The sequence below is a fragment of the Molothrus aeneus genome, chromosome 5 (genome assembly GCF_037042795.1).
Source record: "Molothrus aeneus isolate 106 chromosome 5, BPBGC_Maene_1.0, whole genome shotgun sequence".
In the NCBI taxonomy this organism is placed as follows: domain Eukaryota; kingdom Metazoa; phylum Chordata; class Aves; order Passeriformes; family Icteridae; genus Molothrus; species Molothrus aeneus.
The window spans coordinates 3685017-3711223 of record NC_089650.1 but is presented as its reverse complement, the minus strand read 5'-3'; the positions used below and the strand labels follow the sequence as shown (position 1 = coordinate 3711223).

At 39.0% G+C, this 26207-nt stretch overlaps 1 protein-coding gene across 3 annotated transcripts in view; it reads right to left on the bottom strand.

The window, feature by feature from the left end:
* Nucleotides 1-26207, bottom strand: part of EPS8 (EGFR pathway substrate 8, signaling adaptor) — a 124658-nt gene that overhangs the window by 9290 nt on the left and 89161 nt on the right. For all 3 annotated transcript variants that reach the window (XM_066549774.1, XM_066549776.1, XM_066549775.1), the window contains exons 8-19: nucleotides 23992-24074; nucleotides 21708-21844; nucleotides 21033-21106; nucleotides 19841-19967; nucleotides 19397-19485; nucleotides 17072-17146; nucleotides 16317-16465; nucleotides 14036-14219; nucleotides 12869-13002; nucleotides 9356-9467; nucleotides 8336-8479; nucleotides 85-334 (exon numbers count right to left, since the gene is read on the bottom strand). In XM_066549774.1, the coding sequence (XP_066405871.1) occupies nucleotides 85-334; nucleotides 8336-8479; nucleotides 9356-9467; nucleotides 12869-13002; nucleotides 14036-14219; nucleotides 16317-16465; nucleotides 17072-17146; nucleotides 19397-19485; nucleotides 19841-19967; nucleotides 21033-21106; nucleotides 21708-21844; nucleotides 23992-24074 (1558 nt within the window). The remainder of the gene's footprint in view (nucleotides 1-84; nucleotides 335-8335; nucleotides 8480-9355; nucleotides 9468-12868; nucleotides 13003-14035; nucleotides 14220-16316; nucleotides 16466-17071; nucleotides 17147-19396; nucleotides 19486-19840; nucleotides 19968-21032; nucleotides 21107-21707; nucleotides 21845-23991; nucleotides 24075-26207) is intronic.

Genomic DNA, 26207 nt, shown 5'->3' with positions numbered 1-26207 from the left:
ACAACTTTAGGGGACTTCAGGATTAAGCCAAGCACACAGAAAGGGGAGGAAAGCCTTTTATCTTGCATCTTAGGGCACACTTACGATCCACAGGGATCTGCTTCTGCCGTTGCGTGTCGCGGGCCACGCTGCTGCCGCTGTCGCTGGAGGTGCTGCTCTGGCGGCTGACGGCGGCCGGTGCCTTCGGCACGGGCACTGGGATGGGAGCTGGGGCACTGGGGGGCAGGGGGACAGGCACGGGGACAGGCACGGGGACAGGAGCGGGCGTAGGGGGCGGCGAGGGCGTGGCGGGAGTCGGCTCGGGCTGCTTCGCGACATAGTCCGTCCTTTGCTTCTGCAGGAGGCAGAGAGGCTCAGTCAGGAAACAACATTTGGGCAACACGTCAGACAAACCCAGATTTTGCACCAAATAGTGCCTTTTATTCCACTAAGGCATCTCACTTGCCACGTATCATTCCAAATTTTGCCAGAAGTTGATCTGGCATCAAAGTTTGGCATCGGTTTCTGTTGTGTTGTGAGGTCCTCGGGACGAGGTGAGAGATGAGAATTTGACTCTGTGTTCTCAGAAGGCTGATTTATTATATTATGCTATTATATTAAAAGAAAATGCTATACTAAAACTATACTAAAAAGAATAGAGAAAAGATACCTCAGAAGGCTAGAAAGGAATGATAACGAAAACCCGTGACTGACTCAGAGAGTCCGACACAGCTGGCTGTGATTGGCTATTAATTAAAAACAATTCACATGTTTGGATAAGCAATCTACAGACCACATTCCAGAGGAGCAAAACATGGAGAACCCGAGGCTTCTCATCTTCCCAGGAGAAGAAATCCTGGCAAAGGGATTTTTCAGAAAATATCACAGTAACAAGTTTCTCTGCTGGATGCAACACTCACAGCAAGGAAATCCTCTGAAACATGTTTCTTTCTTTCAAGGAGATGAATTCTATCAATGAGATAGTTTTTAAATATCAACTTCTGTTAACTGGCACTTTTTTAAAGCTTTTAAAACTTTTGACTTATTGAATTTTATAAGTGTAAAAATGTATATTTCAGAGATGTTATTTTAAAAAAAAAAAAACCTGAACAATGAACACGTCCAGCCACACCTAAACTCAACTAATGTTTTAACTTATAAATGTCACTGGGGATAGCAAAGTACATTGTTTCTTGAACTGCAGACAGCATTTAAGAGGTTCCTGCTCCTCCCATCCATTCATCTATGCCTTTTCAGCTATTGACATGATCACTACAAGCCATCTCAAGGCAATAATCTGATTTAAAAACAAGCCCCAGACTGCACAATTCTTGGAACAGGGCTGTCATTTCTTTCTCCCCCATGTCATGCACCTTCTAACAACATGTAAGCTATCATGCTGCTAATAACTAACTAGCAGGTGTCTCAAGAAAAACTTGGGAAGTTATTTCTTCTTTGCCTTTAGAATGGGACCAGTTATGTAAGAAAAGACTGCTCTATTTTCCCAGAGCAATCATAAAGACAGACAAATCCATAAGCCACCTATGCTACCCCTTTCTCTCAGGCAGTTCAAGCTCCATATCTCACTGTTTAACAGTGTTCCCTCTCCACAATTTTGGACTAACACAGCTTGAAGGTTCAATATTCAGGTTTGTTTGCTCAATAGAGATGCCTCATCTCGTAGTCATGAGAATCTGCTTACTTTGGTATGAAGAGAGATGAATGCATTCTCCAGATTCATTGCTCCTTCCTGAAATACCTTTCCCAATTCCCTTGGAGGCAGAGGGTTTTACAGCAGATCAAGCAGGGAAATATTTGTAGGAGCCTTATGTTAGAATTTGAGCAGCAGATCACTGCCCTGACAACAATCAAACTTTCCTTAAATGTCAGCAAGTGCCCTTGTACAGGAATCCCCAGCTCAGAGAAGTCCAGCTGATGGACAAGGATTTATTAGTGAGTGTTAACCATTTCAGTAATACTGATTTACACCAGCAGAAAATTTATCCCATCAGCTTCTCCAGCCAATCAATTAAGCCTGAGAAAGGAGCCTTACTTTCCTTGGATGATTTTTCCCTTAAACCATAATAGTCAGCTAATAAATCAAGCATATATCCCTGCAAAACATCTCCCATTAAAGTCTTTTGTTTGTTCATTTGTTTCTATCTCAGCATTTAGCTGTTCAAGGCCTCCTTTGAACAACTTAACTGCTTTATGCAATGTGGGGAGATTAAAAAAAAAATCATGAATGACTTTTCTGTATTTTAATGCTACAATGTTAAGGAAATGAACGCTTCTTTAATTGTCAAATGACAAGGAAAGTGAAATGCATAATATAAAAGTGAACAAGCAGAATAAATGTATGTATGAAACTTGCCCTTTGGTGGAAAGAGAGTGCCCCACTAGGTGTATAGCAAATATACCATAATTTATTATATAGAGGTGTACTGTGTAGACTCAAAATCTTGACAAAGAATTTAAAAATTTCACAGCTACTAAAAGGTTCCAATGATATTCATATCCTTTTATCTTCTTGACAGATTCCAATTACTAGACTGTTATCTCCAAAATGTACATTTTCATGTGTGTTTTGACCTTCTTAAAAAAACACAAAGAAAAAGTAAAACTTTTTCATGATAGAGAGGATTTGTTACAAGCCAAGACATCACTGCACACTGCCACAATCATAATCCAGAAAAAGAGAGCTAAAAACTCCATGTAACTTTCAATGGATGTTACTGGAGAAGCTGCAAAAACATGTTGTACTGCAATCATCAGCCTCATCAAAACAACTTGCTGCAGTGAAAACAAAAATTAATCTGGAAGCGTCACTCAAACTCTAAATTTGCAAATGCAACCACATTAAAATACACTTTGCATTTTGCTAAACAGTGCCCAAAAACCAATTATACATTTGAATCCCATTTAATGCTTCTTTTTTTAACACTTCTTTTTTTAACTCCAGATCTTTTGAGGACATCCACACATTCATCCCATCACTTCTATTCACTGCTATAAAAAGAAGCATGCACTATGGAATTTGGTGACTACATAGTCCAAGAGGGGAAATTTTGAGATTCAATATCAGAAGAGTAATTCAGTTACCTCTGAAAGCTCTCCCAGTAATTGCTGTGTGGAAAATGGAATAAATCACATCAAATAGTATTGTTAGAAAGGTGAAAAGTAACTGTCTCACACATCACTCCTGAAATTTCATACACATTAGCAATTTAAACTAAAGAAACATCAGTCTTAGTAATTACCTCTTCTTAATCACTAGGAAACTAATAATTTTACCAACATGTAAGAATAAGAATATTCTAATATTCTTATTTTGAATAGGAAACAGAGTGCTGGCTACAAAACATACACATCTGATGCCATATAAGTAATCAGCTCTTTTCACTGCACCAACCCAGACAGAAACAGGCTTAATAGAAAACAAAAGCCAAGGAAAAGAGTGCCAAAGGAATCAAGATTGTCAGGTGAATGTAAAGAACACTTGTAACTGGAGAAAAATAAGATTTAAGTCACAGCAGGTATTAAAAAAGTGCTTCATTTTTCTAGCTCAAGAAATGTTGCCTAGCTCAGCAAATGAGATAAAGGTGCTGCTCACAGAAGGGTTTGGGTTGGGAGAGACCTGATGATTCCATCTAATCCCAACCCCCTGCCATGGGCAGAGACACCTTCCATTATCCCAGATTGCTCAAACACCCATCCAACCTGGCCTTACACACTTCCAGGGATGGAGCATCCAAAACTTCTCTGGGCAACCTGTGCCAGGGCCTCACCACCCCCACAGTAAAGAATTTCTTCCCAATATCCAATCTAAACCTTTCCTCGTTAAAATTAAAGCCATTGCCCCCTGGACTGTCACTCCATGCCCTTGTAAAAGTCCCTCTCCAGCTCTCTTGCTGGCCCCCTTTAGGGGCCTTTGGAAAGTCTCCCCAGAGCTGAAAGATCCCACCTCTCTCAGCCTTTCCTCATAGGAAGGTGTTTCATCCCTCTGATCACCTCAATTCACACAAACTGGAACAAATTTAAACTGTTTGGAATGGTGATGGTACACACACACACTCATTAAAAATCTGGATATATCATAAAAGCTTACTGGGACTAAATTTTGTTTTCTTATTTCTTGCCAGAAAAATATTTGTTTTTACAGGGAAAAAATTAAGTCCCAAAGCTGTTTGCAACATGCTACAGGCTGCATCTGGTGAAAAACCAAGATTGAGTATGATTCAATCTATTTTTAATGAACAAAAATAATTCTTCTAAGGTTTGAGTAAAAATGCTAATGGTTCCAACCCTAATTCTTGATCAGTGTAAAAGAGTGGGAACAACACATTTTCAGATATATTTTGGCATTAAAAAAAGGGAATATATATATTCAAACTATGGGAAAAAAAGACAAAGAGGCATTGGAAACATCCAAAACCAGTGGGAAATGTTCTCATTAGGTTAACGCAGACACAGAGCTTTCAGTTTACTCTCTTTCTGAAGGTTTCAGTGCCACATTCCTGTTTGCACAGTGACACCAGCCCACCAAGAGGGCTGCAGAGCATTCAGCCTCAGCTTTGTCAACAGCTCTGAGGTTTGGATCCTGTCCTGGGACTCCACTGAAGGGACAAGAGAGAACCAACCACTCATCTTCAGCCAAAAGGGCCAGTGAGCTACCCAAGACTGGGAGAGGAAATTTCAAGCAGGGTCTTTTGCCAGAGTTTACTTTGGTGGGTTCAGCTATTATGCAAACAGCTGCCCACTAAAATCCCATTAAAATCCCTAAGCTGTTCTTTGCAGGGTATACCACATTTGTGATTTTACTGAATTGACAGGAAATTTAGACAGAATTTACTTATTCAAATTGTTATTAGCTAGGATTAGTGCCCATTTTGAAAGAAAAAAAAAAGAAAAAGAAGGAAAAAAAGAAGAAAAAAAAAAACAGAAGAAAAGCTCCACCTTATTAAACATTTACTCTCTGCCTAAAGGATTTTGTACACATCACTGATAATATAACTGTCTCACCTTCAAAAGGGTGTCAGGAGATTAATTAACATGCCCACCAAGATACACAATTCTATCCTAACTATGTTCCTCAAACTTCATTTTCAAGAGCGTTAAAAGAAAGTTAATAAAATGCACAGAAAATAGGAAATACTATGATGAGTTATTTCATAGGTTCACCAGCAATACTTTTACAAAATAAGAAATCAGAGTGCATGGGAAACCCTTTATGCTCATATATAATAGGATAGTGAAATACCAGTGACGGGTCACAATAAAATTAACAGATTAAATGAGTAACACCCCAGAAAACTCTGATAACCAATAATTAAGAATAGTAGAAAATAGAAGAATTTAGCAAAATGCTCTCCTAAAAGTACAAGAGTACCAAACAAGCAAAAATATTTTTCCTGGAACTAATTCAACTGATCAGAAGACAAACAGTGTTACAACCTCTGACTCACAAAGATAATTAAATAACTGGGGTATTGCTGGCAATGTCCTGCAAGTATCACCTCAGTGCTCTCAAGTGACTTTTTGATACCTGGATCCTGAAAGCAATTGAGTGAAAAATCAGGATTGAAAGTAATGGCCTTAGAGGTCACTAGGAAGGGGGAAAGAGTTAGAGCAAAAAAAAACCTTTGCAGCTCTGAGAAGAACTGTGATAATGAGGTATCCATCTCTCAGAGAAGGGGTGTCTGTAGCACAATCAAGTGAAAAAATCCTCTTTTTCAATGGAATCCTTGATTCTTCCTAACAGTCTGTGAACACCCTTTGGTGAGCAGTGCACTGAAGGTTTTTAGTCTGTAAAGGAACACACTGCCCTTGCTCATGACACTTATCTGCAGCTGGCCACAGCAGCCAGGCCACTGTGAAAGCAGCTTTTTAAAAGCTGAAAATTACTTGGGAGAGCAGCAAAAGCTGCACAGCACCAGGCACTGCTCCTGTTCAGGGTCTGGCAAAAGTGCTGATAGGAACCACCTTGATTTCCTGCTCTTCCCACAAATTCTCCTGTCTGATTTTGGGCAAGGCATTGATTTATTTAATTATTAAATCAGTTCTCTCTGAAAACAGCAGCAATGTCTCATAGTGCTGTTGGGAAAATAAATGACGTTATGCAAACACTTCCCAAATGAACCATGTGTCCATCACAGGAAAACAGACAAATGAGAGTGCTCAGGAGTGCTAAAATTATAATAATCACTGCCAAGTTTAAACAGCATTACTGACATGGCTTGGTAAAGACTTCATTTATCCTGTGCAATTCATTATATTCATAAATAATTTCACAGTAATTCAAGCTCACATTTGAATATGATCAAGCTGTAGAATAACCTGCCAGAGGGCAAAGTAACAAACTTATCTTAAATGGTGTTCCCTGACCCTAATTTTCATTGGTCCATGGAGAATGCTTTGTGGAAATGATTATTTTATTATATGCCATATCTTGTCATTATTTCAAACAGAAACTTCAAACCCTGCAGTGCATTACAGAAGAATAATGTGAGAACATCTACTCAAAACTTACTCAGCCTGCTCAGGACTTGGTGGCAAATTCCAAACACACAAAATAACATGCACAGGAAGAAAAAAAAAAAAGGGAAAAAAAAGAAAAAAACAAGCCAGATCTTTAAATCAGGATTTGAAAAGCATTCTGGATGCATGCTTCACTTCACAGACAGGCAAATCCACAAGCAATGCAGAATGAGCCAAGATGTTACAGGCAAACAATTTGGGACAGGAAAGCTCAGAAATGGTCTGATTCAAGCCCACCAAGATCAAGGCAGGTCTACTACATTGTTTTGCAAAACATTGTGGCATTTCTTGGTTTTCAGTCATCAACTGGGAGGTGCAGACACAACAAATTAGATTAGATTAAATTATTAAACTTCAAGCTTCAACAGAAGTTTGGTCTAAAATTCTGATTTAGAGGCAGGCCTGGAATTTCTGCTTAATTCAAACTTGTTTGCCTAAACCTTCAAGATCATTAGAAAAAAAAAAAAAAGAGGAAAGAAAGAGGTCTTGGAAAATAGAACAACTTCTTTTAGCAGCCTCTAACCCCTTAACTTTTGTCTAAAAATACATATTACAACTTTATCCTGTATATCCTTACTTGGGTGGATAATTGTGCTGATGTAAGAATTATTTTTTAAGTAATTCTCTCTAATTCTGTTCAACATATAAAAGAAATAACAGCAACAAAATATTAGTTCCACACCACTACATGAAAGAAGGAAAATTAAAATGAGGTCAGGATAATAGTGTGCTATTGATGCACAGACATAGTAATTGAAAAATACCTGCTTTTTGAATTCAAAAGAAAATATACCTCCTTTTTATGACTCCAAAATTACAATAATTAAATAAATTCAGGACTGGGATAGAGACACACAAAGACAGAAAATAAAAGAAAAAGCTGGAGCTCACTCTTCTAGGAAAAACAAAGATGACCCTACCTTAAATAATTCAAACTCCTTCTTTGGCATCAACAGCTATCAATTCACAAAGGATATTTGCAATTAAAATAAATGCATACACATCCACTAGGACTGAAGTTACCACCTTTAAGCAAATAAGGAGGTAAAAAAAAAACCCGAGGTAAAACATTTTTGCTGTATCTCTATCAACTGTATTCTCTGTGAAATACAGACATCACTGTTGAACCCTGGCTGCTGAGAATTTCAGACTTTCTGTGCTGACAGACACTGACCCCCAGGAGAGCACTGCATTTGACCTGAGGTTGTGGAGAAAGCTTCCAAAATTTATGGATAACACTGGGAATTTGAATAGAAGTGTGTGATATCACAGGGTGGAAAACTTGGAGTTTAAGGGTTTAGAATGCAGCAATATCTATAAAGGAAGATGGAGGTTCTAGTGTGGAGGCTGGTCCTTCTTCTCCATCTTCCTATTTTCCTTCTTCTCCTTCTCCATGGGTTTGGGAGGTTTTGTGTAATTGGATAAAAAGTCCCCATTGCGGGGAACAGGTGGGTGGTTATTGAGTTAAAAGTGAAAATAATTTAGGTGTCATTTCTTAATTGGATAATTTATCCCTAAGAAAGCCTTGTAGAGAGAGAGATAGGGCTCAATTTCTAGTTTGTTAGAATGAAGTGCTGTAGAACTCAAGAGTTTGTGAGACTGTGGCATTGATAAGAACTAATAAACATCTGAGTTCCAACCAGAAATATTGTCTCTAGAAACTGTCTCTCTAGAAATATTGTGATTTAATCCCAACCCTGGCAAAAAAAAAAAAAAGCAAAGACTCCTCACCTCATCTTCAGCCTTTACAAGAAATGTAAATGTTTTGCGCACACACTGACACTTCCATTGGAGGTTTTGCTCCCAGCATGGACAGTACCTGGATAGTGCGGGTGTAGGCAGGCTCTGGCCATCCCTGACCGCCTTCTGTGTTCCTCAGAGGGTCCAAAATGTTGTTTGGCACAAAGCCTGTGCTGCCACTTTTGTTCTGAACCTTCCACCACTGCTTTCTGTCATCCAGGATCTGAAAAAATTTGGTAAATTAATTACATATCTTTTCTGACTTTCCTACTGCCAGTGCTTAGGCTGTGAATCATTTCAAAACAAAACCACGGTTTTGCCAGGTTCTGAGTCTGCCAGCAGGTCTTGCTCAGATGTGTCCCTGAGAAACCCCTGTTCCTTCCCTGATTCCCACCATCATTAACTCCACATGGTTCTACTGCACTTTTCAAAATGGGGCTCTCAAGAAAGAATATATAAGTGTGTAATGGAGTTCTGTAAAACTCAGGAATGTGCTGGATCAGACTGTGGAACAAAACACAAATACTTGCACAGAGATGCTGCCATCTCCACAACCCACATGCTGTTGACAAAAGGAATAAATAATTACTAATAATCCAAGTAAAGGCAGCTCTGGGGGAGCACAAATTTGGAGACACAACACTTAGTAAACAGGGAATGGGAGAAGGATGGCCTGGAGCAGTCAGAAGTCTGCCTGCCTGCCCCACACTCTCACACTCAGCATTTTCTCTCTTTGTTGCTCCCTCCCTTCCAAATGTATCTCACTTTTCTGGTGCCACATCCTCTTGGAAAGAACAGTCCTTCACTATGCTCTATGTGTACACAGATAGTTATCTAAACACTATGTAATATTTAAAAGCAACACTAGAGAAGGTGGAAGGAACACACAAATGTATTTTGAGCACGGATCTCTAAAGCACCCTTCCTAAGTCAGCAAAATTGATGCAAAACAAATTAACTGAACTTTCCATACTGAGGCAGACAGGTCAAACACATTGAAGCAAATATTAAGGAAAGCCACACTATCCACAGGAAAGGTACCCTCAGCTTTGAGTAGTATCACCAGAAATTTGTGTGTTGTCTTTGCAAACAAAATTACCTCCACAATCTCCTCTTTCATGACAGAAAGCTCACTGTTGTTTCTTGCCACGAATTCATACTTGCATTTGGCATATTTCTTGCTCTGTGCTTTATTGTGTGCTTCATAGTTTCTGCAAAGCAAAGATCAGGCTATTGTTCAGTGAGACAGTCAAGCAACTAAAAACTCAAAATGCCCTCTTTGAATAACCTGCAAAACATTTTTTAAAACAAAAATGTCAGCCATAATATGGTGCTGCTGCAGGACTACCTATTCATAATACACTGATTTAAGTGCCAAAAAAAAAGTACAAATAAACAAAATAAAGAGGTGGCTGAAATACACAGACCTCAAGAACTGCTAATCTTTATTAGCTCACTGCTTGCAAGATGTATGATAACAACCTAGATTAGCAGGTGCTATTGTTTCAAAATAAACATGTACTCTATATTTAGTTTGTTTTCCTACAGAAGGTTAAACAGCCACTTGCTATATAAACAAATGACTATACTTAGGATATAATTGATAGCTTGGGCTTTGTATGAAATTGTATTTCTAGTGTTCATCACAGATTGTTTCAAATACATAATAGATGAATAAATTGTTGCCATCAATACTAATGGAGTTAAACTCTAAAACATGTTCACCTATTGTTGATCAGTTTTCTTAATTGACCATAAGACGCCATCAACTCTAACAACTTCAAGTTACTTTATCAATTAAGAATGAGAAGTAACTTCTTACACACAGGACTCATTGTAGAACAAGGCACACCACAGTAAGCTCTGTATCTCTCTGTTTCCATGAGGAAAAGCTGTCCAGAATGCCTTTGGTTATGGAGCTACTGCTTGCTTTACAAAACACTTTTCAATTGAGAAGTCCCCAGCCCACTCTAAACAGCTCCAAACCCCCCCCAGTAACTTTATACACTTGCACACTTTATACACTTCCACAGTCCAGTAACTTTATGCTGCAAATTATACCCAACAACATAAACCCATACTGGACAGTAAAGTAATTAAACAAACAAAAAATCCCACATGAAAAAATCCCACATGAATAGACAAATAAATACATAGAAAAATAAACAAATAAATCCAAACAGCTAATTAAAACATGAAGCAATCCATGGCTTGAAATGCTGTGTACAGGGTCACAAGGTGGTTGCTGCTGCTGCTGCTGCTGTGTAACTCTGGGTTCCAGGTGTGCCTGAGCAATCCAGCAGCTACCTGGCTACTGCATGGCTGTGGAGAACTGTCTCACTTGACTTAAAGAGCAGAACCAAGGAAAATCATATTTAGATTGAAAGATTATTTTGAAAGAAAGAGAAAACACTTGCAGTATTTAAGGAGAGAGTGAAAAGCAGGGGATGACCCCCAGCCTGCAGAATAGCTTTTATGAGGCTGAACAATGTGTAATACCAATTTTTCCTTCTACCCCCCTAAAATTGATATAATTTTTATTTTCCTTCTCAGAGATATGACTAATGTAGCTCTGACAGTAATTTTACTTACAGGCAGCCTTTACAGAATCATTACAATATTCTATTCGATTACAGTGTCTTCCTATTTTGTACACACCTAACTATCCTGATTACTTCAAAAATGTAACTCAGGAAGAATTTTTAAAAATGTCCACATTTTAGTTTTACTCAACTCAGCAACATGCCCAGAACACGGGCCAGACAATGGATGAATGCTTCTGAAGAGAGCCTAATTCTTCAAACCCAGCTTAATGAGTCAGTTTACTCTGGGCACAAATATTCTGATCATTTCCCTCCATCCATCCTCCTCTGTGTTTCTCACTGTCTATCAGACATACCATAATTTCAGGCCTCAGCTCTTCACTGTACCCTGCTCAAGAGCCTAGAAGGTTGCACAGACTTTTAGAGAGCTTTTCTTCAAATGACAGTGAAAGCCAAACTCCACAGCAACAAACTGCTGCTTTTAAACAGCACAAAACTTGCTGAAAATTATTCAGTGCTCTTGTGGCATCAGAGTTCCTGAAATACCTAATATCCACTGAAAGTCTAAGACTCTGACACTTTATTTGCATCACCCAAGGGAGGCATGCCTTACATCAGTGGTGAGAAGCAGGCACCACTACAGCAGGTCTCATTCCACAGCTTTCCAGACTAATTTGACCTTTCATGAACTGCTTCTTAGGATCACCCATTCCTCTTTACTGCCACAAAGGAGGCTTGAATAACTCTTTCTGTTCCAGACACCCTGATATCATCAACCACTCAATGCAGTAAGATTCTGTCTCTAAAACTGGAGTGGAAGCAAAAACCTTTGCATGGAATATTCTTACTCTGGAAGGACAAAGCAGGTCTTACCACATTACAGGTAAGGGAAATGAATTTAGAGTGCAGATCATCTAGATTTCAAAATAAATGGTCCCGAGACAAGATTGCAACAGGCAATCAACTTTGAGAAAACAATTAAGAGATGACTACTCTGCTGCTGTTGCCATGAAGAATAAATCCAAAGTTCAGAGAAATTAATTGTGTCTTCAACCTGCACAACACTGCACACCACATGGGAATTGGCTTGCATGCAGATTAAAAACAGGATCTTTTAGCACATGGCTCGAAACTAGGGATTCTGGAAAGGTTTTCATCAAAAGAGTTATATATATATTGAGGATATGGATATGTGTGTGTATATATATATATATATATAAATATATATATATATATATGTATATATAGAGGATGCTTTAACCAGCAAGTTGATCCCCAAAATTTAGCTTAAACATCTTCCATGGCTCATAAAACAAAATACATTTCATATAGTACATATGGAATATGATTTGGTACAGGAGAGCAATTCCAATGTTTCTTTACTGATGTGCCCCCACAGTCTGTGCTGGTATAAATTCTCCCCAGAGACAAGGGCCAAGGATCACTGCATATCACCTTGTCAAGTTATTCCGTTTTAGGATAAAATGAAGGGGGTGAAAGAGGATGTGCAAAAAGACACTGTTTGCTATGCAAACATTTCAGAGTATTTTCTGTAAGATTTGGAAGAGGATGGAAGAGACAAGGTGTCACCGTTCTGAAAGTGGGTATTTATACACCAGCCCAGAAAAATAAAAAGCAGGAGATGATGGAACACTAAGTGAGCAGCTAAGAAAATCAAACAATCAGTCAAACCAAGGACAGGTGAATCTCAGAGCAGACTTGTCATTCTTTGTAATTCTGAAAAGAGCAAAGAGTGTATTTAAACATGAAACAAATCAGAACTAAAATTTGAACCAAAGTGGGTGGATTCTGTGCTTGCAGTTTGGGTTGGAACTCCACCGCATCATTTTTGACAAAAGCAGCAATTTAACGTCACAGAAAACCAGGATATCTCACAGAAATTATACAAAAAGAGTCCAAAAGACACACTTCAGGTAAGGAAAAGCACTGCTAAACAGAATCACTTCCCCAGCAGACACAATGCCATGACCAGAGGCAGTTGCAGACCCCGCCACCCCAAGAGCCAAGAAGTGGGGACAGTTTTCCACAGCACCACGGGGCAGGGTTACCTATCTACATGTCGGCTAACAGTTTGCTTAAAGGCAGCAACAGCTGCCCCCTGGTCCAGCAGAGGCCCTCTCTTGTACACCGTGTTACTGAATGCATACCCATCTGCCGGGGGGTAGTCGGGAACGCCAGGAGGCTGCAAGACACAAAGGGAACAAAAAGAGAATGGATTAGTGCCATCCTCCCCTAAGCTCCATCCAGCCCCCCTCCAGGGGCCCTGTCAGCATTCCCTCATGTCATCATCATATTTTCTGGAAAATCCTCTTTGCCAGGATTTCTTCTCCTGGGAAGCTGAGAAGCCTCAGAGAAAAATGAAAACAATATTATCTTCTCCAATTTGCTTCTCCTATGTTTTGCTGCTTTGGAATGTGGTTTGGACATTGTTTACCAAGTGGTCATTGTTTGATTTGCTTCATGTAAATGTTTTACCTTAATGACCAATCACGTGTTGGGACTCTCGAAGGAGTCATGAGTTTTTCATTATCATTGTTGTCAAGCCTTCTGTCTGTATCCTTTCTCTATTCTTTAGTAATGTTTAGTATAGCATTCTTTAATGTAATATAATATAATATCATAAAATAATAAATTACTCTTCTAAGAACATGGAGTCAGATTCAATCATTTCCTCCTTTGTCCTGGGGACTCAGCAAATACCACACCCCCATCCTCAGGTGCTCACAGTTCTGCCATGAAAAGTTAATAGCTTCTGCGTTTCAAGTTGGTAAACGCGGAGATCAAAAGGATGAGAATAAAAGAATTTCTATCCTGAGTCATGCCACTGCATTAATATTGTAGTGGATGCTCTGGAGAAAAACAGATCTCTGGGGCAAGGGCTGTGTCATCTCCCAGCTGTCACCACAGCAACACAACTTATAAACAATGGCTGAGGTGCTTTAAAATACCCTGCACAAAAAAACTGCTCAGAGCTTCTGTTCTGGATGTACAACTCAAGCCACAAAGCTCTAGGCCAGCCAACAGTAATGGAGGAAAATTATCACTCTATTGCAAGAGCTCCTGCATGTCATACCCTCACTGAATATGGCTATAGTCCTTAAAAAATGCAAAAAATGAGTAATAGTTAATATCATTATGGATTTTAACTAGGGAAAACAATCATACTTTATCACAAGAACATATGTGATGTGATACACACTTCTGCAGTAACTTACCTCACTGGACAGTCTTTTCATCTCTTGCTTCCTCTGTTGCTCTGCCACATTTGCCACAGACTCAGCCAAATGGTTGAGCTCCTGCTCCTTTGGAGCTCCCATGAAGTTCAGCAAAGGAGGCTCCCAACCATTTCTGAAACGGGGCACGTACGGGGGGATAAAATGGTCTTTTGGCCATTCAGCTCTGTGGGAAAAGCAAATCACAAATCTGTGTCAAGGGCCACACAAATGCTGGTTTAATAAGGTCCAATTTATAGAAATTGAAATGCTTCAGAATTTTTATTAGCATAGAGGAGAGGCTGGGATTGTAGTAGAGGCAGAATCATGCTAGAACAGGGAGGATCAACAGAACACATTTATTTACCTCAGCTATCCTCCCTGCAGTGCCCTGCAGAAGGAGTTTGCTGCTTCTGTAAGGACACATCAGTGCTTAAACACAGCAAACTTCTGCCTTATAGCAAAGATGGGTACTAGAAGAATCAATCAAAACAAATCTAGGACTTGTTTTAATGTTGAGACGTGGGGGGAAATATTGCAACGCACTCTTTCTGTGAAAGCACAAACAGAAGACTCCAGAGAAACAGCCAGCTTTGTAAGAACACCTGAAAGCAGGTATGAAACATGGAAGCCATGGGGGCCTAGCTACACCAAAACCAAAAAAAAACCAAACAATAGATTTACAGACATAAACCCCACATGCTCCAGGACACAAGAATTATCATCACATTGGCTGTTTTATGGTCCAGATTAATATTTATAAAATACTGTACTACTTTTCAGAGTTCCACTATGAAACACCTCTGAGATCATCTCTGTTGTAATACCAAATACCTAAATTAACGCTGTCCTACTCTGCCTTTGCACCATGCATATCTGCCCCACAATATAAATTGCTGTGTCTTCACAGTAGAAGCAGAAACAGAAATGTACATCACAGTCTTTTAACAGGCTCGTTGCTGACACTGCCCAAAATCAAGGGACAAATGTGCCAGTCACATGAGCAGTCAGCAATTCCTAGCCTGTTAGGGCTGGTCAGCAATCCCTGATTTTTTATCATTCCCCTCTCCTGCTACATCCCACCCCAGGGTACCTCTGGATACTGAGATCAATCTCACCATCAATTCTAATGTGCACAGATCAGCCAACTACATTAAGTGCTTCATTCTTCACTACCAAACACCAGCCATTTCTCTCTCCATTTCCCTCTTTTCAGGATGGACTAAACAAATGGAGTAGTTCCCAAGACAAGGAGCCCATTGTTTTGCCATTTCCACTCCTCCCATGCAGCCTTCCTTACATTCTACAGATTTCAATCAACCAAATAATTAATAAAATAATTAGTAAAAAAAATCCATCTGGTAGACATTTGTGTTCTAATTTGAAATTTAAGAGCAAGGATGAAAAGACACAAAAAACATGCTGCATTTCCAGCCCAAGTGATTGCATACTTCATCATCATCAAATGTACTTATCTGCCACATATTATAGTCAAAATGCACTTAGTTAATTTAATATTTTTCTTATGCATGTTCAATTCACAGAATTTCAAACTACAGAATTTTAACCCAACAAATAAGAAATTAACTTTTATTTCTTCAAATAAAGAAGTTAACTTTCAGCTGAGATAAATCATAACAGTGAATCCATTAAATGCAATGCATAAGGTATGCATATGTGGCACAGTTCAGTCAACAAATATTTGTGTTATAATTGCAAACATTTTCATAGCATTATGATGCATTTCAAGAACTAAAGACATTTCAAATTTTTACCTTTTCATAATTATTGAAAATTGAAAACAGACATTTTTAGCTATTATTTAATATTTTCTCACTCTTTATTGCATCTCCAAATTGTTTTTTAATGAAGTCCAGATATATGGGCTGGAAAAATAATGGTGAAAATAACTGGAAACATGCAAGGGACCGTTCAGAAAAAAGATACTACAGAAAATTATGTCAAGAGGTTCTGGATACCACTGACAAAAAAAAAAATTCTTTATGCATTTTGTCTCTCCTTGGGATCCCAAATCCCAGCAAAGTTAGAGAGCTCCTTTCCAAAACCCTCAAAGAACAGATCTCAAGAGTCCAAATCCTACCAAAGTATTATTGAATTTATTGGGGGCTGGATAACCTGGTTAAGACCATGTCGATAAACTTTTAGAGAAAATTAAGAGAAAATTCTAAAAAATTTGAAAAAAAAATCTAAAAAATTCTAAAAAATTTAGAGAAAATTCTAAAAAGCCTGAAGATTCTCTAAAACCTGAAGATTTTTTTCTCACCTGGCTTTGGTCCATGAATCCCCCAGGGACATCCACAGCTGTCCCTCCTCACTGGTGACAGTGTATCGCAGGAAGTCTATGGTGTCTTTTGTCAGCAGGGGGCTGAGCACTGTGCTGGCAAGCTCTGGCCCTCCTGTTGTCTGCACCACCTAAACCCAAGGATTAAAATCATGCCAGGAAAACACACGTTGTCAGTAAGGAGGTAACTGTGAATTTATGTTACCTATAGTGCTGCTAGGAAACAGTCATTACTCATAAAAACACCCCCCAGAAGTAAAAACCCCTCTGAGAATCTAACAGTGTGTCTTGATGTCACATAAATTAAATAAACTATTTATTGCTGGAGAGCTGTTGTTCTGGTCACCAACCATTTTTTGTTCAGACACACTCTGGTCAATGTTATTTTTGCTTTACAGATCAAAGCCTCACATACATACATCTATTAAATATGGTTCCAAATCTCCTCCTGCATTATGTAGAGAACCTCAATTTTTTATTGTTAATTAAAGATTATAATGGCAAAGTGTAACATAAGCCTATAGATTATTTAAATAAATACATTTAATAGAAGGGAAAATGTGCAGAAAATGATACAAATTATTTTCTAAAGAAAATCTCATCCTGAGATACAAACATTTCTCCTTACTTACTGTCCAAGGACAAAACATTTCAATCTTGTTATCATTGAAAAGGTCGTGGAGCATATAAATACAAGAGTTCTGAAGGGAAGCACTTAGAAAACTGTAAAACCTTACCATATGTAGTGGGGTAAAGAGAAAATGGACCAGATCAGCTGCACTAGGATTCTGGATATGGAACTTCAACTTGGCCTGAAAGAATCAAACAAATAGTACATTTTAAAAAACATTTGACTGTTAAGACAATAAATACTTCATATTAGAATGGTCACGGTCCTCCTAAGCCCAGTGCTTGGCCTGCAACACCCACTAAGTGCAAGTGTTCATCCATCCCATTGCTCGTGACTCCATGCATATTTTAGCACCTATTGTGCAAAACAAGAAGTTCCACAACCAAATGACATGTTTTGTGAAGAGGCATCTCCTTTGGAAATCTGACACCTCTTACTTTCATTAGTGTTCTGCAAACTTTCCAAATAAAACTAAATTGTCCTTCTCAGCTCACTTTTTCTAGCAATGCTCATAACCATTTACAGACTTATTACATTGTTCCTGAATCTGGTCTTTTCCAAGCTGAAGTAATTCCTCCAAGCATTCTTGTCCACTCTGGAACTTCTTCAATTTTGCTACACTGCCAAAAATATCAGGCCAGGTAGCATAATGGCATATTGATGCTCTTTGTTAATGTGCTGTTGTCTTTTTTTCCCTGATGGCTTCTACCATTTGCTTGGTTGATCACACTGAACACAGATGTCTGTCTCCCAGGAATCTCTATTACATCAACATTTTGTTCTGATTTGTTTTATATATGAGATTTTTCCATTCCAGTCCATGACTATCACATTTATCAATAGTGAACTTCCTCTATCACTTTATCTGTTATAATAAGATATTCCTATGAAAAACCTCTGAGATCATCAAATCCAGCTATGACCAAACACGACCATTAAAAAAAAAAAAACCAACATTCTAAAACCCCTATACCATTTAAATTCACTGATAGACCTTCTTGGAGAATTTCTTTTATATACTGATCACCCATTGGCTTTGTGGGCTCCAGAAATAAGAAGCCCAAATGTGCTTTAAAGAGTTGTAGTAGTTTCTGTTGCATCTTGCCATCTGTTCCTCAAACTGCTTTTGGCTGCCCTTGTTCTGCTTTTACATCCAACTGTCCCTCCAAATGAAGAAAGGAGGAGGATGTGATTTTGCTTCTAATAACTTCCTAAACATTGTTCCTTAGCCATAACAACCCAGTCCCAGTCTATCTAAAGCTTTTTGACAGATGGCAGGAATTTCTAGAAGCTTCCAGCATAAGGTTTTAAAACAATTTCCATTCTACTTGAAAATTTTATTCTTCTAGCTACTCCTTTTGTTTTTAAAGCAGATTCTTCATTTTATACAGTTCTCCTTGACTGACACAAAGTACAAATTTCAGGCTTTTGTTGTTTCTGCAAAGATGCTGAAGTAAAGAATTGTTAAAGCATTGTTAAAGCATTGGCACAGCACAACTCTTCAAAAGAAACACCAGAACCAGGTCCCAGGTTGCTGAGCATCAAAACAAGAGCTGTGACTTCTTCTGCACAGAAAAGATTCAAAGATGCACAAATTGTTCTTGAGTAAAAAAAACTAATTAAATGCAGAATGTAGCAAAAAGAATGGAAAAAAAAAACCCTGGACATTACATCTTTTACTGAGAAGGATGAGCATGTTCCAGGATACGTATCCTCCCTCAAACCAGCAGTCCCTTAAGGTCAGAACTTTAACACTTGACATAGCTTTTTTGGTTTTTTAAGTTATTTTTAACATGTCTAAATATTTCCTACAGCCCTGCAATCAGAATTCACTCCCCAGGAGGAAGAAAGGAGCTGATTTGACTCAGTAAATTCAAGAGCAGCTTTCCCCCCGGCACAGCAATGGGAAGGGACAGGCAGTGTCTGACAGCAATGCTGTGAGGGTGCCCCACGCGCTGTCTCCCTTGAACAGGACACTCCCACTTGCAGAGGAGGAGATGCCAGCAGAAAGCTCTTGAATTATCATCTCTGCTTATTGAGAACCTCTAAAGAGAGAGAAATTTGTTGGGTGGAACGTTCTGAGGCTGGAAGGTCCTGGGTAATGATGGCAACCAGCACAGCAAGTCTGATGGGCATGGCTGAATAAAATCAAAGGCCACAGCTGGTGATGCTGGCAAACACACAACAGAGCTGTGAGGCCCCACAGACCTTCCTAGGAATCCTTTCATGACTCAAAATCAAATTTCCCAAGTCAAAGGCTTTCAAGAACCAGGAAAGCAAGAAACACAATGATGCTGAACACCAAACATGCTCATCTAGTCGATGTGTGGAGAACCTGAGCAGCAGCATCCCAAAGCTCAGAGGCCAAGCTAGCCCAGAGGTGGCCAGCCCTGGTCTAATCTCACATCTCAGACTAGCTGCTATCACTTACCAGGAGATTGAAGCCATGCTTGAATTTTTGGAAGCAGTCAACAAATTCATCTGGAGGAGGCGGCTTTGCACGGAGAGTAAGAACACCCTCTGGTGAAAAAAATGAGATTTTTATACATCCATTTATATGTCTATAGCTTCCATAAACATTCCAGACATAGCAAACAACAAAATACATAATAAATTTGCCATCTTACAGAATTATGTAAATATAGAACCAAGGCAGGAGCATTTCTGTGGCCACATCTCTAATTAGTCATTCCCCACTCATTTCAAGCAATTAATTTTCATAGATTTCCCTCTAAGCATATCCTGCACAGGAACTTTTGTGCTCAAATTGAGAGAAAATTGCTACACTGATTAAGAAAAACTACACAAAAAGACATTTCCTAGTTCCTTCAATGGTCCTGAGAGAAACAGAACTACGTGCAGTATCAACTCTTACCTCCAGGTCCTTTCTTTTTACTTTTCTTAGTTTTCTTCCTCTTTGAAAGTTCAGCAAATGCTTCAGCAGCTTTTTGCAGTTTGGTAACAAAATATTCTATGTCATCCAAAATATGGTTCAGAATTTGCTGTGGGAGAAAAGAAAGGTAACTGGCTCTCTACAGAATCTATAGCAGAAATACTCCAGAAATTGAAATGTCCAGACTCCCAGACACCAACAGCTTCCTTGGAACAAAGTCCATGCTGGAACATTCCATATTTAGGTTCCTTGTGTTTTCAAATTTTTAAATACAGTTTTTAAATACCTGTAAAGTATTTTAAATTTTAATTTTTTAAAAACATAGGCCTACTGGAAGTTTTTTAATTATGTGTAGTAAGATAGTTCAGCTCAGTGCAATTACACTTCCATATTACATTTTTGCTGAGAGCACACAAAAAAAATTGAAATTATTTGAATGGACAGCATTTTCATAAAGAATATAACTTCATAATCTCCTTTTGTACTAAGTATTAAACTATTTGGTGAAGCTCTCTACAAATTAAGCTGTTTGTGGAGAAGTGCTCTTTGAAGAATTGATTGCAAAGAGTGACTGGAGAAGAATGAATGAACCCCAGAGGAAAACACAAAGACACCAACCCAGCAGGTCCCAACATGCTTTTCTCAGGACTCTCTGGTGTTGCTGAGGGCAACAGCAGAGTGGAGAAGTAGAAAGTTACAAATGACACATGGGGCAATATTTGATCCTGCATATACCATAGAACATGCCAAATATTGTTGGTTATATACAGGAATGCTTTAAGTTGTAAATAAAAAGGGTCCACCTGTCTTCTGAAATGACCATGTTTCTTTTACAGATGTTACACATACCCAAGTCCTGCTAAATTGATGGAATTTTTTATCCTTACATAGTTTGCTGAAGTCAGTCTACTTCAAAAATTATAATTTATACTTCCATCTCTTCACAGCAGAAAACTTGTAACCAACATTCAGTATATATTTCTTCCCTTTTAAAAACTAATATTAAGAAAAGAAACTGTCACCCGTTCATTTTAGATCTACCACAACAAGCAGAGGCTGTTTGGAAAGCTTTTCTGCAGAACTGAATTTCCCATGTGGAGAAAGGTTTTCCCACAAAGGAGAGCTGTGAAATCTCACAGACATGAAGCAGCATCATTTGTAGCTCCTCACTTACAACATCTCTGTCAATCCTGGCTGCTATCATCTCTGCTGTTTCTTCTTGCTCATGGTATTGTCTGTGCTTTTCATCTGCAAAGAGGGGAGAAGAGAATAAAACATGCATATATGTGGGATTAATATATTAGTACATAACAATTTCTATACAGTTTATGCTTTGAATTACACTACTGTAAGAAAAAGATGGACAAAACTCTGCCATTCCCTTTGCAAGGACTCCATACAGGCTGAAAATTTTGCACCTTAATGCCTGATCCTGTCCAGGCTCACAAAAAAAAGCTTCTGTACCTGCTTTCAATCTACTTAACTGCATAAATGAAGTTTATTGCACAAGTATTTTAAAGTCTTCACTAAATAGCCCAGATCAAAATCTGGAACCCTCACCCAGCACAAGTAAAAGCAGCCCTGAACAGAGATCCAGAAAATGGGTAAATGCAAGGAAATGACAAATCAGATTACGGCAGATCTTTGTCCCCAGATCAGGCAGCAGCGGCTTGAGGCATCTCAAACTTGCCTGGGAAAATCTGCTTGCAGCGAGGGCAGAGGGCTGACCTTGCCCAACCACTCCTGCCATCTTGAACGTGGCCTTTCCAAACTCCTTCTGTTGCTAGCAAGCACCATAAAAATCCACTCCAGGCCCCGCTGTGTGTGGCACAGCCCCAGGAATACTCACAGTCCCCCTGCTCCGAGGCCCACGCCGACCACGCTGCCACGCGGCTCCGCACGTCCACCTGGGTGATGGTCCCCGGGGGCACGGGGGCAGGGGCCCGAGGGGGTGGGGGAATGGCACTGTCAGCTTTGGAGATCATCCTAGAGGGACAGGAGAAAGCCCACGAGTGACACTGGAAGGATAAAAGTTCTGTTCTCCAGTGCTGGGTCAGAGGAATCGAGGAGGCTTCACAAGGGCTGCACACCACGATATGGGCTTGCCAAGTAAGCAAGCCAGATGTGTAAATATGTTAAACACAGCACAAACCCACTCCAGGAAACCCACTCCACCAGGGAGTGATCAAACCTTTGTCTCCTGGGAAGTCCTCAAGCAGTGCCAAAGAACATGAAGAGACCTGCCAGCTCACATGGATAAATTCAGTGCCTTGGCATTATTGGGTGGCATTTTTACCAGCCTGTGCAGTTGTAAGGGTGGGACTTGTCTCTTGTATGAGAGGAAATTGGAAGGTTTGGAGCTACCTTTCAGCCATGACAAATCAAGTATCTGGTCCCCTAAGTCTGGCCAGTTGTCAACCACCTTTTGCCTAAAACCCTGCCAACAAAACCAAGTTCACTGGCTGATTTGCTCTCTACCAGGGGCCTGTTCATCCTTACTCAATACAAACACATCAATATCATGGATTGCACTACCTGCAATTTTCCAGTTCTTACTGTAGTTTTAAATGCTGTAAGGAAAGGGGTGTTTGAATTCATTCTGCAGTCTGTTGATAACAACAGACAAAAAAAATCACAGTGGCTCCTGTCATACATATCCCCCATTCCTTTCCCAGAGCTCTATTCAAAAACTAGTTCTTCACCTTAAATTCACCTTTTATAAACTCATCTTGTTCACAGCATTCAACAAGACCACAAAACATCAAGTGTTGTTCGGACTTTGAACAGCAAATAGTAGTAGTACTACTAGTAGTAATAATAATAGTAATATAATAACAACAATAATAATAATAAATGATCATAATAAATAATTATAAATAATAATTTTTAAGTTTAAAATTAAATAAATAAATATATAAATTTCTTTTGCCTTTCCTTCCTCCAGTCCCCTTTCCCTCCTCAACAACCTTGCAGCGCCTCAATGATGCCTCAGAGGCTCAGTGAGGCAGGAGGGTCCCTCCCTGTGACCCAAACCCTGCAGGCACATGAGCCAACAAGGAGGAGCCAGCACTCAGCTGCCACCCACGTTTGACCTCTGGGCCTCAGAGCCCTCAGAGATTGATATCTCAGATTATTTGTCCCAACAGATGTATTGACCTACATTCTTTTGCCAATTAAATCTCATTAGTTTCCCAGCACGTCGAATGTGTTTGAGTCCCTCTGGATTGCCTCTCAGTGCTTCTACCTGGCTTGCAACAGTCCCACAAATGGTAAAGTCTATTTATTTAATTTTAAACTTGCAAATAGAGTTAGACACAGTTCAGGGTCTCTTCTGTTTTTCTAGGAGTGCCCCCTGCTATAGGAAATCTTTGTAAGTTGCACATGAGAATTTAACAGGTATCCAGAACTATTATACATTCATTCTAATTTTTGTCCAGCCGAGAGTTCTCTATCTGAGCACAATTATTATTGAGAGATACTATCAGCATCAGTTACACTGAATTTCTAACAAGCTATTACCATCACCATTCAGTTTCTGATATATTTGTGCCTTTGCTTTTATGCCTCTGTTCGCTACCTTTCATTTCTGTACTAATCTTCTCTGAACCCAACAGATTCTTTCCCTCACATTTTCCAACTGGCAGAGAAGATTTTGCTACCAGGGAAACAAGAAGTCTTCAGCATCATTAAACAGGCAGGCAGGAAGATTATTCAATCTTCAGTTGCTGTTTTATTTAACATCTTCAGATCCCAAAACCTTTTAGCATAATATTATTTACTTAGAGATATGGGGAATTTCTGGTTTTTAATTTAAATTCTGAACTACTTGACCCATATGCAGGGCTGAGACATGCAATGCCATTCTCTGGCAAGTGGAATTGCTCTCAGCTGTTCCCATCACGAAGGTGGAACTGGGAAAGGTAAGACTGACACTATAAATTGAACATAACATAAGAAAATTATTAAAGCAAGAGATGGCTTTAATACACATGGCTTTGGAAGTATATTATTAGCTAGAAGGAAAAAAGCTCAAGCCCCCCACAAAACCCCAAAAGACAGCAGGCAGACCTGGAGAGCTTCTGAATGCTGTGACACTGATAATCCTATACACTGCCAAGCAGTTGGATTCTTACCTCAGTGTCTCAAGCCTCTTCTTTTGCTTCCCACTTTTGCTGTCACTGATTGCACTTTCAATATCTTCATGAATAAGGGTAGCCTAAGGAGACAGGAGCAGGAAACATCAGGAATCAGCTACTCTTTGAAATAAATATCTCACCTTTAGACAGAGAATACCTGATCAAATCTCATTTATTTAAAAGCACTGGGACAAATTATTTTATGCACAAACCACAAAAAAGAACAGAATAAAATCTGGGAGTTGGTATTTTTGTCACTACTCCAGCATCAAGCATTATCATCACACAAGAACATAATCTAGACACCAAATTTGTCTGAACAGCTGTAATTATCTCAAGTCAACCCCTATTGCATAAGCTACTTTTTCCCTCTGCATACATAATTTTTGGTTGTCTCAAGTATTTTGTTTGTCTCGGACTATAAAAAGAAAATCTACTAAATATAGAAGCAGCAAAACTACTATAGATGGCAGCAGCATAAGCATTAAGAGAGTAACTTGTCATGATTCAATTTCCTTTTAGAAATAATGACAGCCTCCAATTTCTCTTTGATGTGACAGAAGATGAATTTTTCACAAGATTCCCTAATCTGTACCTTCCTGCCACTCCACAAGTGCAGCCTGCCTCCACCAGTGGCCCCACAAGTGAAATTTTGATGCATGTCTAAAGTATTATTTTAATAGATCTTGCATTAAATAGGTCATGGCTTCTCACAGGATTTAGAATGCTCTGTTACATGTCTTCAGCTGACAAATTAATTTCCTGCAAAGGCTGTCACAGCCCAAATCTGTCAGTGTCTAGCTCACTCTGCAAGGATCATGTCTTTCCTAGCACCCTCACCATGCAGAAGTGTGTACCTTTTTGGGAGGAATATGTGACTTCTGCTAGGACCAGAAGACATTGTTGAATTTAGGATTCCAGGGGATTACAGGACTTTTCAGGCTATAATGGATTGCACTATAGAATAGATATTTCAAGTTTGCAGAATCAGTAGAAAATACTTTAGGGGACCAGAGGAACTTAAAACCAAAAGAAGTCCAGTAATCCAACACTCTTGGTATTTCCTATTTAATTTTTTTCTTGCCTATAAAATGTTAGAATGCCCGAAATAGTATTGATTTTAACTATTTTTTATTGCAGAGGCTCCTGGAGTTGCTTATAACTTCAAATAAAAGCAGGAAAAAGCCAACAGAGAAAGACCTAAACTTTCAAAACCAGAAAAGTTTCATGAGTAAGGAAAAAGCCCAGGGTAGGGCCACAGAATCACACAATACTTCAGAACAAAGGGAGATACTGGACTTCCAAGTCATGCTTAGCTACTCTACATTTTTAAATCTACACAGAAGAACAACTTCAAAAATGAAGGGAGACCAACTCTACACATTGAGAAGCTGGGTCCAAACACTCCTCAAAAGGGATCCCTGCATTATTTAACACAATAATCCCTGAACTTCTGACAGGATCCCAATTTTCCTTTAAAACAGCAAATTCTGTGCAACAAATCACACAGTAACTAATCATCCTCACACTGCTCTCACCATGCTAATTCCAAAATTGTTCCACAGTGTGATTTAATAATCTGTTGTTTCAAGACAATAATACAAACTACTACAAAGGAATTAAGAAATCCCCTTGAAATTATCAACTGGAATTACAGAGAGTAATTAACAGAATTAAAATTTATAACCTCAGAAATAAAGAAATATTGCAGAATACAATAAAAAAAATAATTTACACTTGAAGGCAATATTTTCATCAGAGACAAGCAATCTTTTTCCTTGTTTTGCCCCTCCTGCAAGGAATATTTTCCCTTTCAAGATCTCTCTAGCAGAGCAGAGATGCAGAGAGGTGAGAATGTAGAGAATGTTTAATTGCTCAGTAACAAAAAGAGAAGAAAGAGTAGGTAAGACTCAGGGCTCAGATGAGCTTTTTGCAGATTATAAAATAAACTTGAGATAAGTCAAATTATTTTACACCACTTTTTTCAGAAGTGTGAAGGTAAACCATAGACATTTTCCAGAGCTTTATACATTTGCAAACTCAAATTAGCAGCTGTAGAGTCCAAGTACCAATATTTACAGTAAAGATATATTTGAACATGCACTAAGGAGTCAGCTTAAATATTAGATTACTCCTTTGCAATACATGCTACACTACATTTACTAACTGTAAGTAGTGCTGATATCATAAGTGGATTAAACTTACAGCATATT